Source organism: Odontesthes bonariensis, chromosome 17 (genome assembly GCF_027942865.1).
Source record: "Odontesthes bonariensis isolate fOdoBon6 chromosome 17, fOdoBon6.hap1, whole genome shotgun sequence".
In the NCBI taxonomy this organism is placed as follows: Eukaryota; Metazoa; Chordata; class Actinopteri; order Atheriniformes; family Atherinopsidae; genus Odontesthes; species Odontesthes bonariensis.
Window position 1 is genome coordinate 10,876,962 of NC_134522.1, and position 17,975 is coordinate 10,894,936.

Here is a 17,975-nt window from a genome sequence, read left to right on the forward strand (position 1 = left end):
TTTTAAGATGTGATTTGTTAAACATCATGAACATCTGAACAGTTTCTTGGACGTCCAGCACTTCTGATATAAAAATGGCATGCAGGAGATACAGGTAGACATGTCATCTACAACGACCTTTAAGAATTAACTGGAAGAAAAACAGGAAGAGTGACCTGATTTTGCAATTACCGTTGTACGTGTTATCCAGATGCCAACTCACAGTAGATTATGAAACAAAAGAAAAGTAGGAACTGGTCCCTTCTTGCAAGAAGCTCAGTATACATACGAGTAAAACAAATCAACAAGATGAAAAACGCCATGAGTAGTTTATTAACAAAAAAGTCATTTAAAATGCATCAGTACTGTGGAAATGTGGGGTCTATTCTCTTTGCCCAAACCATGAGGCCTCCACAGATGTCTTTCACTGTGATACTGTCCACTTCTGATCCACTCATCTTCTCCAGAACCTGCACCGCCCTCTGGGAGTCATTACCTTGTTTACAGATCACATAAACTGGAGGAAAACCACAGAGAGAAAGAAGAATGAGTCGGCAACACTTGCTGAGACTTAATATGATTTAGAAGACTAATTTATAAGCGTCAGATACCTGCATAAAAGCATTCGACTAAATACTACATTAGGTATAACCATGCAAAAGTTTAAAATCAACACTGTGTAGAGTGCTAATCTAAAACCTCACATGGCCAAATTTAACCCATTGATTAAAGAAGACCACTAAAATAACATTATGAATGTTAATTTTCTCTAAAGCAGACCAGCTGCTCAGGTTGAACATACTTGTTTTGGAAAAGAGGTCACCTAGCAACCCTATTATAACCTGTCCCAAATAAGCCTCCGTTTCAGCAGTATGAGACCACACAGCAGACTATGAATATGTGCAAGTGACTCTACGTTCCTGTTTGTTTTAAACAGCACACACAGATCATAAATGGTGTTGTGCCATGTTACCTGGCGGTTGGCAGTCAGCTGCCATCTGCTGTTTCAACTGGCTGATTCTTTCCTGAAGTAACTGGAGATGTTCGCTGTTCTTCTGCTCTAAACTGGAGAGTGGAATATCTGGCAGCAATATAAAGATGATAATCACACAGAAATGGGAACCATGAGTAACATTTTAATGGTATACAGAGGCAAAGATTTGTGTCTCCATTGTAAAAAAGGATACTGAGAGAGAAGGGTAAGTGGCATATATCCACTTCCACAAGGGGGCGCACATCCAACAAGATATGGGGCCCTGCACTGTCCACTATCGATTTATAATCCTGGAATAACATGTAAACATTCATTAACACAAGCACATTATAAACTGCTAAAATAAGAGACTCTTTCAAAAAAAAAAATATTAACTTTAATTTTTTCTTTAGTTTAACAGCTTAACCAAATTACAAAATACAGCAAATGTTGAAGTGTTGCCTGGATTTTTATTTCTGAAGTAACATGAACATTTTTACGGCTTTCCCCTTAAATCACAGGAAGCAAAACTGTTTCTAATTGGAGTCCCTTGCACAATCTGGACTGCACCCCAATCAATCATGATCCCCATCTCTGTGCTTAATGACTCAGCGGGTTTCAAAGCACCAATTCTACAGAAATATAAACAGATGCAATCCACTACCACTGCTCTCAATGCCAAAGGGAACATGTTATTCTTTCCCATAGAAAATCTACAGGCACATTTCAAGTCATTTCCCATTTGAGGCTGGGTCAGTGCTGAGATGTAATCAGTGTATGAATGCACATGAAAACTGAGAAAATTGTGAGTAATCATACAATAAACGGTACTAAATACAAGGAGGCACGCAATGACCAACTGTTGCGTAGGAGTATATACCCTACCTGCACTGTGATCCTCTGATCTTTGGACAGGAGGTTAAGTTTTTGGCACTGAAAAGAAATAATAAGATGCACAAATATCATAGGAATGAAATCCAGTTGATATCATTTATGCTTTACTTCCAAAAGCAACATTCCAGTGAAAATGGGCATAACTCGTATTGTGGTATGCCAACCTTTTCTTTAATGACCAACCTTATCTGTGGCAGCAGACCCACAGAAAGCCTCATAGTTTATAAGCTGAGTCACGCTCGGGTTTTCGCCGCAAACTACACAGCCAGGCTGTTTGGGTCGCAGCCTGATGGACCTGAATCTGGCATCTTGAGCATCAAATATCACCAGCTGCTGACCGCAGGAAGCTGGCACGCCCGGTCAAGGGCAAAGCTACACTGTGAAAAAGATTCAGAGAACTGTCTGCCATGTCTCCCAGTGGTACATTAACAGCTACACGTCCAGGACTTTTGTTGGGAAAACAGATCAGCACTTCCCTTACTGACACATCTTGGGCAGGTGTTAGAATGTGTGCGACAGTTCAAAACAAGGCAGGATAAGGCAAGTCTATTCTTTACTGTTAGTCTCAATATTAGAACCAGACTGCAGAAACCCCAACAGCTCCACAAGACAATGGCAAATGAATAGTCAGTAGAGTCCCGAGAACACAGACAAAATATTACAGTTTTGTCTTTGTTTTGTCAAACAAACAAAAAAAGTTGCTACAATAAAATCCTTTTCAGCAGTTCATTATTGATGAATGACTAGGCGAAAAACTCTGAAACAATGAAACAAAATGGCAAAGCAGTAGGTGCTGTATGTAATGAGGGAATGAGGAATGGAAAAACAAAGGATACAGCCCTGCCCAGAGGCAATTTTCAGGACCTCCAAAGCTTGGAAGCAGCCCATTATACCTGGAACTTAAATAAAAGTGGAACATTTACACAAAGAACTATTATTTAGACAGAAAACATTTAAGCTCTCTGTAACAGTAAGGGTACAAGACTCACCCACTCCTAATACCCCTCCATCAGAACAGTTGGTTACCGTCTCTGGGGGTGCAGGAACTGGGTATAAACATCTGTAGCAGGGGCCTCCACGGTAGTTATACACTGTCAACTGCACACACAAATTATATTTAACATCTAAAGAAGACGCTGGAGGAAAGAGAGGGTTACTTTTCAACTTACCTGCCCCTCCATTCTCAAAGCACTTGCTGACACAAGAGGTTTGCCAGTAAGCACGCAGGCATCATTCACCAGATAACGAGTAGGAACGTTGTCAGAACAATCAGCCACAATGTCATACATGAGGTCAGGGAAGTCAAGGTGTCCTCACAGACAGAGTTTATCCATAAAACAGAACACTCACAGCTTATTACGGCTTTCCAAACCGATACTCAGGTAGTATGTTGTGTATTTGAATACGAATAAGCAGACGGCAGCTATAAGATGTCATTCTGGCCAACATTTAGCCTGTGGCAGGTAACATGAGTTTCCTGAGGATACTGTTGAATGAGTTCCAAAGCGTTTTCCGGCGAGAGCTGCAGGTGGTAGGGAATACACTCAACAGTGGAATTTAGCCTGCAGACACACATTCAGAAAAAGTGCAATCAGGTTGTTTTTTTTCCTCTAGAAATGACAACTTCAATAGAAACTATTTGAGTCTCAAATTTCTTAAGACACAAATAAAAGCCATAAAAGTAGTTGGATTAAATGTCACAGCTAAAACTCTGTCTCAACTAAAAAAAAAATTTGGAAACAAAATAGTCATACTAAAAATAATCTTCTAACTCAAAACTCTATTATTTGTTTGATCATGCGTGTAATGATTGATCATCAAATAAAACAAGGAAGGATGGTTTTATATGTGTGAAACGGCATGGAAACATAGCACAAGCTGTTTGCTAGTCAGAGAACTGACGCCCTCGTGTGGCCACGGCTATGCAATGTGTTTGCAACCTACAGTAGGCCCACTGTGAGGAAGAGAGGCACCATAAACAGCTGCTTCTGAAATAACATGTTTACACAATATTTGTAGACTGGGGAGAAATGCACAACCAAATATAACCTGTGGTGAGACTGGAAAGCGCCAGCAAACATTGCAAAGTAACCAGAGGGTCAAAGAGAACATTAAGAAAACACTAATTATCATAATTACTTAACATTTACTAATAATATCAGACACTAGATACCCTGTTTTTAGTTTTCTTTGGGGTGTTTTGAGACAGATAAACAAGCTAAATTTACGAAATTCTCTTAAACATCTTTGTTCTACAACATGGAATCGGTATGAAGTTGCTACAGACCTCTGCACTATACTTTACAATGTGTGTACCTGTATGCTGAATCAATACCTTCTAACTGCTTTGGCAGCAGATAGAGCCTTGGCCTGGCCCTGGTTCTCCTCCCCATGAAGCACCTGCCTGTGCAGGTTACTTAGTTCCACTTCATCATAGTCGAGCAGGCCGAGGCGGCCTGAGGAGACATAAAGCAATGAGAGTAAGTCTGAAACACTCTTTTTAAACTCTGATACCAGTAAAAAAAACAAAAAACATTGGACTGCAAAAATATAGTCACCAAAAGAAAGACAAATCATGAATTTCAAAAGTTTTCTTAATCCCCATGACTAATTTTAGTCCCCAATGAAGTATATATTTATTGCATGTTGTTGTGATGTGTACTGGTCAGCTAGATCACCAACCAATGCCTGCTGCTGCCAGATACTGTGCCAGAGGGCAGCCCAGTCCACCACAGCCTACAACCAACACTGATGTCTTGGAGAAGTTTAGCTGACCTGCAGACAGTCAAGATTCACTCTGTCATGTTCAGTCATCCCATAATCTTCACCTGACAGAATTATTAATGCATAATATGTCAGAATAACACTATATGTGTCTCTACCTTGAACACTGAGCTCAGGCAGAAGGAGCTGTCTGCTGTACCGCATGATGTCCTCATTGCTGAGTGCTGGTTTGGCCGTCAGGGGGGTTAGCAGGGTCACTTTGTCGTGAAGCTCCGGTACCGAGGCTTGGCTCTGATATCATACCAAGAGGATATCATTACCCAATACACATCAGTCCTTAACTATCTACTTCTATAATATAAAGGCCTTTGTAGAAATATCACAACATATCCATCCCCTGCCAATACATCTAGAATGTGTTGAAATGTTTTCATCTGAAAAATGACTAAAACGTCTGATAAAATGTTTCCTTTTTCTACAATTAATACCTGTAAAGGGCAAAATTCAGATAAATTTAGGGTTTGGTGGATTAATAAATAAACTGGAAAAAACGGGGTCTTAACAAAAGATATGACCTTCCCTTTCCCACCATAAGTGTCATGACTTCAGTGAATTAAATAAGTGCAGGTTAATTGTACTTAGTGCTCTCCACTCTACAGTGTCGGTTAATGAAAGAATAAAAGCTGAGAATATGCAATTTTATTAATAAAGTTCATAATAAACTTGATTTAATTTGCATGCTAACATGAGGAAATAATTATTTGGGGTTTTTTATACGTTTAGTTTCAACAGTGGTTTCATCTGTACTTGTATCAGCGATTGGCAACTAACGAAGACATGAGATTTTGAAAACATCTTCAAATGTTTTGTGAAGTTATGAGTTACTAAAGCTGTAGATACAGCGAAGTAAGAAGTACATCAAAATCACAGAAAAAAGTTGTACTTTAGCATTCTACCAGAGTAAATACTGCATACCCAACACAGTCTGTGCATTCTGATGACTGCATAAAGAGCTGCAACATCTGTCCTGTCTGCAGTTGGCAGACACACCCAGACAGCACTGTTGTGCTGTTAATAAGGATTATCTGCTCGTTCTTGAAATGAGGTAGATTCAACCACAGACGAACAGCGATACATGATGTACTGCACTGTGTCATTGTACATCCAATAAAAGCTTAATAAAAATGCATTCAAATTCAAAGGTGCTTTTCTATTTGTACTGTCAGATTGAGCACTTAATGCTCATGCCAGGGTTTATTACTGTACTGTACGTTTAATAATGTTCCTCACTTTTTTTGTAAAAGTCTGGGCTGTGATTTCATAGGTGTCATGTGTTTCGGCCGTATTTCCAGAGCAGTTTTAATTCAAATTATGAGAGGACACCTGTTTATTTCCCCAGCTGACTAAACAAGTTAGTTGTATATTAAGCCCAAAGTTTCTTCCAGAATATTGAACGTATTGGTATGTTTAATATTTGCTAAGTAAAACAAGGCTACGAGATGCTAAAGGCAGAAACGATTAAAAGGAACAATAATGATGATAATAATAATAATAATAATAATAATAATAATAATAATAATAATAATAATAATAATAATAAGGCATGAAAACTGTGAAAAGCACACCAAATGACAGAACCGAAATCCTCAAAACTGTCGTACCTTTTCCAGTTGTGCCAACTTATTCGTCAGAGCAGCTACCTCTTTTTCTTTCTCCTTGAGTTGTGCCTTTAACTTGCACACCTCCTGGGCCATATCTACTGGCAACCACAAAGCAAACACCAACAGAACATACAGATACACGGGAAAATGCTGTAAAAACGCGATACAATGTAACTGTCTAACAGGAAGATGTTGACAAATGAAGCGCAAGAGCGCAAGGTGAAAACTTCCGGATTGACCACGTGGAATCCGACCACGTGACGAGTGACGTTAGAAACGCTTGCGTTCCTCTTTAAAAACAAAGATAGAAAAGAAAAATAACCGTATTATCGTGTTATTTACATAATGGGTTTATAATCTACTCATACTTAATGTTTGTTTTATTCTTGCAAAGTATGAAAGTAAAAATAAATCAAAGCATGAGCTCCTGTTGTATAAACTCGAACATCTCAATTCAGACATTCCCACATATAAGGTTTCCGCTTTTAGACACAAACCAGTAAGAAGAAGTAATATTTGATCTATGTTGTGTTCCCAATGCTATAGCCTATATATATAGCATAAATATGTTTGTACGTGGTCAAAATAAATGTTTATCAAAGAACTCAAAGGTTATTGTGTAGTCATTGTTCACAAACACTCCTGTGATTACTGAGTGAATGGAGCAGCGCGCGCGCACACATAGCAGTATAGTGACGTGCTGTGGGTTCAGAGAGCCTCCCTCCTGCTTTTCACATGATCTGAAAGCTCCCTCAGAGGAGAGACGGGAATGTGGAAAAGAGCGACAACATCGCTGCCTGGACGAAGCAGTAGTCGCTCCATAATGGGTTCTTTTCACACTTTATTAATCTGGGTAACATTCATCCTTTATGTTAATGGAATCCCTTGGACGCAAGAGAAGGTAAATCAATTGGAGGGGTTTGTTCACATTTTGCTGTCTAAAGATACGCTGTTACAGTGATTCATTGGTATAATTGTAAATGCTCAGAAAACGCATTTCAATAGTGAAACTATTAAAAAAAGAAAGAAAAAATCACCTTGACACGTGTAGCATTTTTGCATTTTCATTATAAGCAACTGCCACTGACTAGTCTGTTTGTCTGCAATTCAGAGTTCACTCTCATTTAAAAGCACGTCACATGCCAATTCTTCTGAACAATTTTGAAATCATTTTTGAATAATGGGAGAAAACAAATTTAGTCTTTGTGTTTATGTTGTGTTTGGGTGTGTGCATATGTTTCATTTCACAGATTGTTGATGGATGGACACTGCATGTACTTTGCCTGCTACTGTCACTGTTGATGGAAAGAAAATTAGAAGTTACCAGATGCTTTTTCATAATCCATGTAATGTGTACGTTTGTTTTCATGCTGTTCCATCACTATTCTGTGCTGCACACTCTTGTGTAACTCCCACGAGATGCACCTGGTTACGCCTGACCGTTCATTCTTAGTTGTGGTCTTCTTCTTGTCTCCCTTTTGCCCGGTTGCTATGGCAGCACAGTCATCATCACTGATCCTCCAATTGCGGGTCTTTGTTCTGACAAACCTTAAGTGGACCCTCTTTTAACCCTCTCTAAGCTCAGTGAGCCCCACTCTTTGGAGGTCTGCATTCATTCTGTGTGACCGTGTAATTATGCCTTTTCCACTTTTCGCCACTGCACTGCAATTACAGTTCTGATATATGAGTCATCCTGTGTGACTCCAGGTCATGCTTGGAACAGGTTTTGCAAGTCATTGTTGAGTTTTCAATTGAAATGAGGACACTTAATAAATGTGCCCTAACCGGTCTGGGAAAACAAATCTTTCATCAGCAGAAGTGAGGAGTCAGTTAGTTTTACCGGTCATTTTTTTTATTTATGTATGAAGTTACAGATGTTAGCCAGCGTAGGACATTAGATTTCTTATGTTTTTTATTATTTATGTCACTTCTGATTGAATTTCCCATGAAATTTTTTTATTGCATCTAGATTCAGCTGGGTTTTTAAATGACAACACATCTTCAAAGACAGGACTTTGGGGACATTTTATAAATTAAGAATTTAGATTTCTCAATCAAACAATAATCAGATTGATCAAAATAAGCCTTAATTTCAGCCCCAACTCTGTGTATAGATTTGGTAACCTAATTTCAACAATGTCTACGTGCTGTCTGGGGAGCCTTATTACAGGAGAGGATGTAGCAGTGTAGAATAGACAGAATGGCTTTGAATGGTCTCTGCTATTTACTGTCCGTTTTTTCTCTCCTGCTCCCTGTCTCTGTTTGTTACCAGGACAACCGTGGTTCTCAGCAGGTGAACTTTGAGACCAAACTAAACACAGCTATGGAACTGAAATATCAATATGTTTTCTTTTTCAAGCCGTTGACTGTAATTTAGCATTTGCTCAATTAACTCTTGGAATTTAAAGCCTGAATCCAAATCCATACTGGGCTCCTTAAACTGCACAAACGAGCTATTTTCCTTTTTTATTATCATGCTTGTCAGAATGTATTTTCAAAAACAAGAGAGAGTGAAAGCATGGTAGCAAGCCTCCCCGCCTCTCCGTTCAATAGATTCTTGCTTCACTAAAGAAGCCTTTTGTGCGTATTTGAAGCCATCCAGTCAATATCTCTTCACACATCTCTAATTAGCTCTTGTGTCTCTGGAGATGTTTTTAGCGACTCATGTAAAACATGGTGATTTTGACAGCATTACCACAGGATTAAATTAACAATGGCTTTTTATAAATATATTAATGAATATATATAGAAAGATAGATGTAGTTGTAAAAAAATCCATTTTTAGATTAATCCTATTCTCAGAAGACTCCCTCATGTGAAACGCTGAAATCCAAAATTCCCCTCTTGGTGGTGTAGTTAGTTATTTCTGGTAATGCAGGGGGGTGAGTGACACACTAGCATCGGTAGTTATTGGCAGTAAGTGTGATTCACATTGTTACACAACTCAACTTAAAGACATCATTGCAAGACTTCCTCTTTCTGTCTTTGCTATTTAGTTGTGGATGAGTAACAGCATCATGACAGACAACATTAATTACAGATCACATGTCTGATGTTTTGCCAGCCAGGCAGTTTGATTACCTTGAAACATTTTTTCTTTCATTCCTGCCTAAATATTGCCCAAATTCCTTGTTAATCTCATCTATCCATGTCCATTTTGTATCACTTTGTCCATTTGACTCTCCAGCTCCAACACAGAGCTATCACACTAACACAAGATGAGGTCCGTGTTGCCACGTCTCACACCGATCTGGAGCAGATGTGGCAGAGGGACCTGACGCCCCTGCTGGTTACCAGGTACCCGGGTTCTGTAGGTAGCCAGGCCGTACAGAATGTAAGTAAAGAAATCATCTAATTTCATTACCAGTTCCCATGAAACATTCTTTATATAATGAGACAAACATATTTTACAAAATTGGCACGTCGGATTAGCTGAATTCTATTATCTTAGATTACCTCATGGAAAACATTTGTTACTGGTGATATCATGGCAACTCAACCCTAAATAGGAATCTTAAACCACAGTTTTTTTTCCTATGTTTTAAAAAAAAAATCTATAAACAATTATAATAATAATAATCCCCAGTCAGCTAATTAGTAAAGATAATATAAGGTAAATTGGGAATTTAACAGCCAAAAATGATGTTTTGTGCATGTTTGTGTGTTTGCAGCATATAAAAACAACCCTTGGCTCCCTCGGAGCAGGCTGGGAAGTGACAGAGGATAAGTTTGTGTCACAAACACCCTATGGCCTCCTGCCCTTCATCAACCTAATTGCCACGCTCAACCCATCAGCCAAGCGCCGGCTCGTCCTTGCCTGTCACTACGATTCCAAGTACTACCCACCTCAATGGCACGGAAGGGAGTTCCAAGGTGCCACTGACTCCGCTGTTCCCTGTGCCATGATGTTGGAGCTGGCGCATGCCTTGGATGAAGAACTGAAAGCTCAGAAGGTGATGAACCAACATGTGCACTGAAGCTGCAGCATATATGAAGTTAAAATGTTGCACAATGCATTAATAATAATGGGAATTTTTATTTGTATTCAAGCCATTTGGGAGGGTGTGTAACTGATGTGTTTTTGTACTTGTAACCAAGTGTTGCAGTGCTTACCTGAGTGAAGAATTTGTAACAATACAGTTAGATCTAGAAATACTTGGACATTATACATTATATTATTATAAGTGAAGATTATCTGCTTTATTTTGAAACTATTTGCATCCAGACTGGCGACAGGGTTTTAGCTCTCTGATATGCAGCTCCTTGTTTTTCAAGTCACTGAAAGTAGCATTTGAATTAATCAAAAATCCTTTCATGGACTTTAGGTTATGTCGTTGTCCTTCCTGTCTTCATTAAGCAGGTAGGAGATTTAGAGCTGATTCTCAAAATATGTGGTATTTGCATCTGGATGCCATAGCTGTCAACCCAACGCACAATATGCAGTCGAAAGATCTTTCGATGCAAATGAAAAGGTTCATCCTTAGGTTGCAAAAACAAAACAAATTCATTTGAGAGGATCCACGGAAGACAACAGCAGTGGGTGATTGCAGGATCCGTTCCATCACATCCAGCCAAGTATAGAACTCTCTCCAGGAGGCAGACATGTTATTATCTGAGTCTACCACAAACAGAAAACTTCACAAGAGCAAATACAAAGTGTTCACCATAAGCCTTAAACTATCCGTAGCAGAAAACCCAGATTATACTTTGCTATGAAAAAAAGAAAAAAAGAAAACATCTCAAAAAGCCAGATCAGTCCTGGGACCGCATTCTTTGGAAAGATGAAACTAAGCAGAAGGGTGAATGCTGAGGTGCAACAGGATATACTGCCAGCTCAGACTCAGCCAAATGCAGCAAAGTTGGAGGGAGCTTCACAGTGCAGATGGTTAATGAAACTGCCAAAGTAAGACAGGAGTATTTGAAGGTAAAGAAGTGGAATATTTTGCAAAGGCTGACTAAATCATCTCATCTCAACCCAATCCACCTCGGGCTTCATTGTAAAATTTATTGTAATATAGTCATTTAAACCCCAACAACAACATATTAAAGAGGTGTCTATTGATCCTGCGAGGTAAAGAAAACTTAACAAATGGATAAAACAACTAATTTAAATTGAGATCATATTTTTGTATTTTTCTGTCCAGGGAAACACCAAAACAAAAAATGTGTTTGTCTGTTCCTCAGTATTTTTTGGAGTTAGCTTTTTTTTTCTTTTGGTGCACTACAGCGATTTGATGATGCAGGTCTTTAAAAACACATCATTAATATACAGTTTCACTTTTTAAAAACCATCATTTTTAAGGTACAGATTATATGCACTACATCTGCTAAATAAGCTGTGTCTTTATGGTAATGAAGAAACACAACAGCCAGTACACGTTTGAGGTGTATATTTGATTATTCTGAGCACCAGTTAAAGGTGGGGTCTGTAATGTTTTCTGGAGCATTTTTTATCATATTGTCTGAAAAATAGAATGTTTGGGAAAAAAACTAAATCTTTTAGTCCATTGTAGAGGGTGTAGCAAGAGGAAATGTCTGACAAATAGAGTAATGATGAGAATTACTTATATTGGATTCTGACACGCCAATCAACCGTCAACCCCCCTCACCCCTCACCCCTGCGCGTTCACAGACTCGTGACTCGTTCATGTGTTTTGAAGGCGTGGTTTCGAGGGGTGGGCTGAAGAGAGAGGCAAGGTTGTGTATTTTCAAAAATATAGCTTCCAGGAACTGTTTTTCCAAGATCTCAGACCCCACCTTTAAGCTCTGTGACATGCATGTTTAAGGCTTACACGCACACCCTACTTACTTTGTGTGTTGACATTGGTAATAGTGCATTTTGCCTGTGCTCACAAAAAGTAAAAAAATAAGAGCCTTCACACCTTTTTCACTGTAGACATTTGATTTGTCATAGTTTTACAAACTTAAATACCGAACATAAATGTAGTCTGTGATCCAAGTAGCCTAATGAGATCCTGGGTTTTGTTCTGGAAATGCTCCCTTGTTGGACATTTTTACAGCTCCCACAGGGATTTTTCTGTTTGAATAAGGAAAGAATGCACTGCTTCTAGCCTAAATATCTTTTTATAGATTGTCAATGTCAACATTTCAGCAAAAAGCCTTTTATTGATTATGTCCACCCTCAGATTATGATTAAGGAAAACATTAGCATTCACATAGCTTCCTTCTCTGTCTTTTCCCTGTTTCATCATTGCTCTCAGACACTTGTGTATTGGCAGATAGTGACATTGCCTGTGACGGGGATCAACCGAGGGTTTATCAGACTCAGCTGTCTGTCACAAAGATCACTGTGGGAGAGGGAATTGCAGTGCATACAAATGCACATGCAGGCTTGGAATACACATTGTATCATAGTTGTAAAAAAAACATGTGGAAAACTTTGCTTGTTTTGGAAATTTGAGGCAGATTTTTTGGGAAAACTGACAAAACTAAATAATTAAATTTGCATTTTACATGACAACTACTAACGGAAATCTTTCTGCTTTGTGTTGCTGTAATCTCAAAACCACTAGATGGCAGTAAATCTCTTGAAATGGAAGTTACTGAGCTTGAGTTTCTTTCCACTTGTCATGTAGAGCTCCAGCCCCAACTTGACCCTGCAACTGCTGTTCTTTGATGGAGAGGAGGCACTTTTCCAGTGGACCGCCACAGACTCGCTTTACGGCTCTCGCCACCTGGCCCAGAAGATGGAAAACACTGTGCACCCCGCAGGAGCCACAGATACCAACCAACTGCACGGCATAGTACAATACTCATCCTTTTCTGTTCAGACTACATAGCATTAATATAATCACTTCAACACAATCAAGATTATCCTTTTGTTTGACCACATCAATTTAACACAATTTGCTCACTCCTTATCTTCTTACACACGTAGCACACAAGTCTCAAAGAAATTTGAAATCACAAAGCTGCTCATTTTGTCACCTGGGAGGGCCTAAAATTGAACACATTTTACTAAACAGTCACTCAATATCATAGGCATTTTGATATGATTAAATGTAATAGGTATTTTTTTCTGTATGCTAGCAATGGGGAGATAGCAACTGCTTATCAAAAAAATCTCGACATTCTTGTGTGCAGAGATGCAAATAAAGCAGGCAGTATCTTCCTGAGGTTGCTGTGTGTGTATGCATGATGGGAGAATTTTGTGGTTGCTGTGTCAGATGCTGCACTGTGGAACATGTGATGCCATTATACACCTCAAAGCACCACTTCTGAGATGTGATTGTTATGAGAACAGCTTCGAGTCAGAGAGCGGTTCTCAGAATTTGTTCGCATTGTTCACCCCGCCCCCTGTGTCTTCTCCTTCAGGATCTGTTTGTGCTGTTGGACCTGATCGGGGCCTCTAGCCCCCGCTTTGGAAACCAATTCCCCAGCACTACACCATGGCTCACCAGGCTGCAGGACATTGGTGAATAACCATTACAGTTTAACGTGATTTAGATATCATATAATCCTATTAACTTGTGTGGACATGATTCATGTGCTACAGTCATAAACATGTTAAACTGTGTGACATGAATACATTAGTTATAGCAGTCATCTCTATATGGACACCAGTGTGTAGCAGTGCTGACAATTAAACATCAGAGTGCATTCCTTACATCTTTTTTTTCACTGTCATGCAAAATCATTGTATGTCCAAGACTGTTACCTGTCAGGAAGTGAAGAGCAGTCAATCAGTTTCCTTCCAGCTCTGCTTTGCACCGACCTTTGTTCGGTATTACGGACGGTTGGAGCCGTGGAGCTTTGCCTACACTTGGAAGATTCAGTAAAATTAAAATGATTAAATTTTAATTTAAGCTCTTGTCGATACTTTTAATTTTTTACAGTCGAGTGACCTGGGGCATGGATTTCTGAAGAAAAAAGTTCAAACTTGGAGATTGAATGTTTTCAATACTTAAGGAAGCCTTTTTTTTAACATCCAGTAAAACTAACAGATGTGCTTCTTTTCTCTTTGCCCATTTTCTTTCATATAAACTCAGAGAAACGTCTACACTCCATGAACCAGCTTGTGGATCATCCTAACAGTGTGGAGTATTTCTGGCCTGATCATCCTGTGGGCCGTGTTCTTGATGATCATGTACCTTTCCTAAACAGAGGTATAGACAGCAAGTAACACAACAACCGCAACTGTGATGACACTCTCGTGATGCTCCTTATAGTAAATCATGAAACTTTTTCTTCTACTTCAGGAGTTCGAGTCCTCCACCTCATCCCCAGCCCCTTCCCGTCCGTGTGGCACACGTTTGATGACAACGAACAGAACCTGGATCGCCCTACCATCCAGAACCTCAACAAGATCCTGCAGATTTTTGTCCTGGAGTACCTCAACACCAGACCTGTCATTGCTTCAAACCCACAAAATGCCCCATAAACTTCGCTGCACAACTTTCACACCATCACACTGTCGTAAAGATCTTCAGCTGAAAGAATAAATGATATTAGAGGATAAAACTCAGCTCTCCCCATCAGATGAGTGCACACTTTAGGGAATGTTGATCATTTACTTTCACTAGAGATACTAGAAGTCATCAATATGAACAAGTACATTTTTTATTTTCACAGTCTGATTTTGTTTTTTCCTTATGTGAGCAATATGAAATTTGTTTTCTAATGGCTTCATGAGTAAGGGTAATGCTTCTCGACTTCTTCCTTTCAAGCTCCCAGCAACAAGATCAGCACACAGGAGGTTCAGTGTATCTTTTACAACACTGCGCTCTTTATATCAGGCCTCATTACGCTGTGAGGAGACATCTTAGTGTCACCTCACATGGCGCTAATGCCTTAGATCGGCTGTGATTGACTCAGGTGAAAGATATTAATTAAATCCCTTAATTTTATTAATTCTCCCTGGCAGGGTTAAATATATGAAAACTTGATCATATTTTAATTATGTGTTGCTGTGCGAGCAACTTAACCTTGAAAGCACTTCATGTAATGATATTCAGAATCCCTGAATGGTTGTGAGAGTAATGCAATAGGGCCACCCACACAGATGCTACCAAACGTATTGGCTGAGAGTGTATGGCAGTGGTGTTTTTTAGCTGCAGGTTATGTGACATTTCCTCTCCTACTCTGAATATGTTCAGTATTTAGTGTTTAGAGAGAAAGCTGTGAGTGGCAGGAAGTGAGGTTAATTCTAACTGAAGCAACATCTCAAGCCCTTTGTATCCTGTCATCTTACATAGAGGAGTAGATTACGCCCTGAGCTGAAGTCTGATGTGTCTGCTTTTGTTTATATAACATTATCAGCCTGATTTTCAAATCAATGTCAGAATAATATACACTGCTTAAGCTAGACTTCCTGCATTTTGTAAATGAATAAATGTTTACATGGAAAACAAAGGAAATGAAGGAGGTTTTGCTTATCTTTACACATCTTTTTTTTAGTTACTGTGTCTCAGGAGTGGAGCCAGTGATAAAGACAGTGGTCCTGCTCTCATGCCTATGATTCAAGGTGTTATGGGTGTTCATGATAATGACTCATGTTGTTGTGAACATTTTTTTATTTTTTCTCTAATCTACAAAGCAACAATGACTCATACTCCTCTAGTTTTCCGTCTCATGCCTTTCCCCATGTGAGACTTCTGCCTTACCTCAATAGCGATCTCATGATTCCCTCAATCCTATCAAGGGGCCCTCTCAAGAATTCCACACCACCTAAATCCCCCTCACTGGAGACCACTCCCGTGAAAAGTAAATGTGGATTTGATTCTGTTTGCTGCAAGCAGAAATGTTTGTGATGCCTGCCAAGAATTCAAAGCAGAATACTGTATATCTTCTCTCAACAAAAATTAAAAGTTAAACTTATCTCAGTGTTTTATGCTCATCCATTACATTCATGGATTCATTGTCACTCTGTTTGCGCTTTTTTTGTTTCTGTCATTTTCTATAAGAAATTACTGCAGACATGTTAAGTGTCAAGTCAACAAAGAAATTCTGAGCTTTGAGATAGTACTGGACTATCCTTAATTCCAAAGGAAAGACTCATTCTCACTCTTGTATCTCTGTGTCTTGGCTGAGTTTAGTCATCAAGGAATGTGGCATGCAGAAAGGCAACAAAAGTTTTTTACATGGCTTCTGATATGTCTGTAACTGCAAATCAATGCATGGAGGTGTGAAATAATTGCACAGCTTTTATCAGCAGCCCATTAGTACAGAGTGCATAACAGCTTCCCGCTGCGTGACTGCCTGGAATGATGGGTAGGGCAGGGACTTTCTCCGATGCAAGGTGTGTTTCTTTCTGTTCCAAAACAATGAGCAAGCCAAGCAAGCTTTATTCTCTTTGACAAGGGTCATTTACTTGGCTCTAGAAAACGGATTTTATAAGTGAAAAAGTTTACAAAGCCTCAAAATAAGGGCATAACTGAAACTTGAAGCTGTTCAAGCATTACACAGACATGCAGTGAATGCACCTTAAGTTTTGCAACTGAATGATGCTTTTGTGTCAGGCATTTTATTTGACATAAATTCAGCGTGAGGTGACCTCTTTGCTGTCTGTTCATGACCACAGCCACCTGTTGCTGCTCTGTAAAGTCCCCTGAACCCTCTGGTCTCACAAATGCCGGTCTGCATCACGACAAATGTCATTCTGGTCAGGGCATGGAATTTTCTCTCATTTAATGTAGCGGCTATCACTGCAGGGGGAAAAGGGACAATACATAAGGATTTCCAGGGGTTCTTCCAGGGATTTCTTGATTATTTTGGGGGGGGATAATTAAGAGAATACTACATCTTTACAAAAGGAACTTTTAAAATGAGTCTCAACTGTACATGGGACAACTAACAGACTTATTCTGGCCTTAAATAACATAGTATTGTAAAGAGGGAAAAGTTCATGTAAAACATTATTGTATTTGTGGGTGTAGCACTGCGAAGCTGCACCTTGCTACATGACACTCAAGTTACCAACAGAGAGCAGTGGTGAGTCAAATTCAGTTTATATGTCTCCTCTGCCTCTTTTGTTTTGATACATGAAAGTCTATCCTGTTAAGCATTAATGCGATTGAACAGACTCTGCAAACATCACATAAAAGACTTAAAGATACGGAACACCCGTTAGGTCAGTGAATACATGCACATTTAACTGTGTCCCACCATTAAAGTTATATTAACGGATTACCATTACTGAAATGTGTGTGCTCCTGCATAACTTGTTTTCCAGACGCAATATAATATAAACTGGGCTACATAGTTTCCCATACACGCCCCCATTTTCAAATGAGGGCGGTGAATCCACAGAAATCACCTACATCATGTGGTGCATTACGGTGCTCTCCGTAAATTGTGCATTTACATGTCCTAAAGGTGCAAACAGCGTGCAATACATTCTGGGACGTGAGAGGGGGTTTTCTTGAGTGTAGAAGGAGATATCACAACAATCAGTCGAAAAAGATCGTGACAGTAAAGGAAATGCTCCATTTTATAATTTCGTTTAGACAAGGGGGGGAGGGGGGGGGGGGGGGGGGGGTTATCATTGTGAAATAATCTGTGTAAAATTATTGAAATCAAGTATCCTTAAAGTTAAAATATCATAAAATATGACTAGACTATGAGTCTAGCAATATTGACGTATAATAGGATGTTTTGTGGCTCGCTGCTTTACTATTTTGCAGATGAGTTGTGATTTTTCCCAGTGTTTCTGGCAGTCCGTGAATGCAGCATAATTCCAGAGCTGTGGGGGGATGTCCGTCCCACCTCCAGTCATGCGTGATTAT

General features: G+C 39.3%; 2 protein-coding genes across 2 annotated transcripts; one reads left to right on the forward strand and one right to left on the reverse strand.

Annotated features, from left to right (window-relative positions):
- Positions 1 to 291: 291 nt before the first annotated feature.
- Positions 292 to 6,408, reverse strand: mocs3 (molybdenum cofactor synthesis 3). The gene is made up of 13 exons (XM_075448429.1): positions 6,232 to 6,408; positions 4,729 to 4,861; positions 4,529 to 4,621; positions 4,182 to 4,302; positions 3,330 to 3,408; positions 3,016 to 3,129; positions 2,836 to 2,944; positions 2,683 to 2,745; positions 2,030 to 2,193; positions 1,838 to 1,885; positions 1,167 to 1,263; positions 953 to 1,060; positions 292 to 496 (listed from the first exon to the last, which is right to left on the reverse strand). Exons 1-13 carry the CDS (start codon positions 6,322 to 6,324, stop codon positions 339 to 341), a joined length of 1,380 nt encoding a protein of 459 aa, XP_075304544.1. The 5' UTR covers positions 6,325 to 6,408; the 3' UTR covers positions 292 to 338.
- A 542-nt stretch (positions 6,409 to 6,950) lies between these two features.
- On the forward strand, positions 6,951 to 16,069 carry qpct (glutaminyl-peptide cyclotransferase). Its single transcript, XM_075447793.1, has 7 exons — positions 6,951 to 7,132; positions 9,419 to 9,565; positions 9,903 to 10,184; positions 12,828 to 12,995; positions 13,567 to 13,666; positions 14,241 to 14,357; positions 14,451 to 16,069. The coding sequence occupies exons 1-7, from the start codon at positions 7,001 to 7,003 to the stop codon at positions 14,630 to 14,632; spliced, it is 1,128 nt and encodes a 375-aa protein (XP_075303908.1). The 5' UTR covers positions 6,951 to 7,000; the 3' UTR covers positions 14,633 to 16,069.
- Positions 16,070 to 17,975: the final 1,906 nt, after the last annotated feature.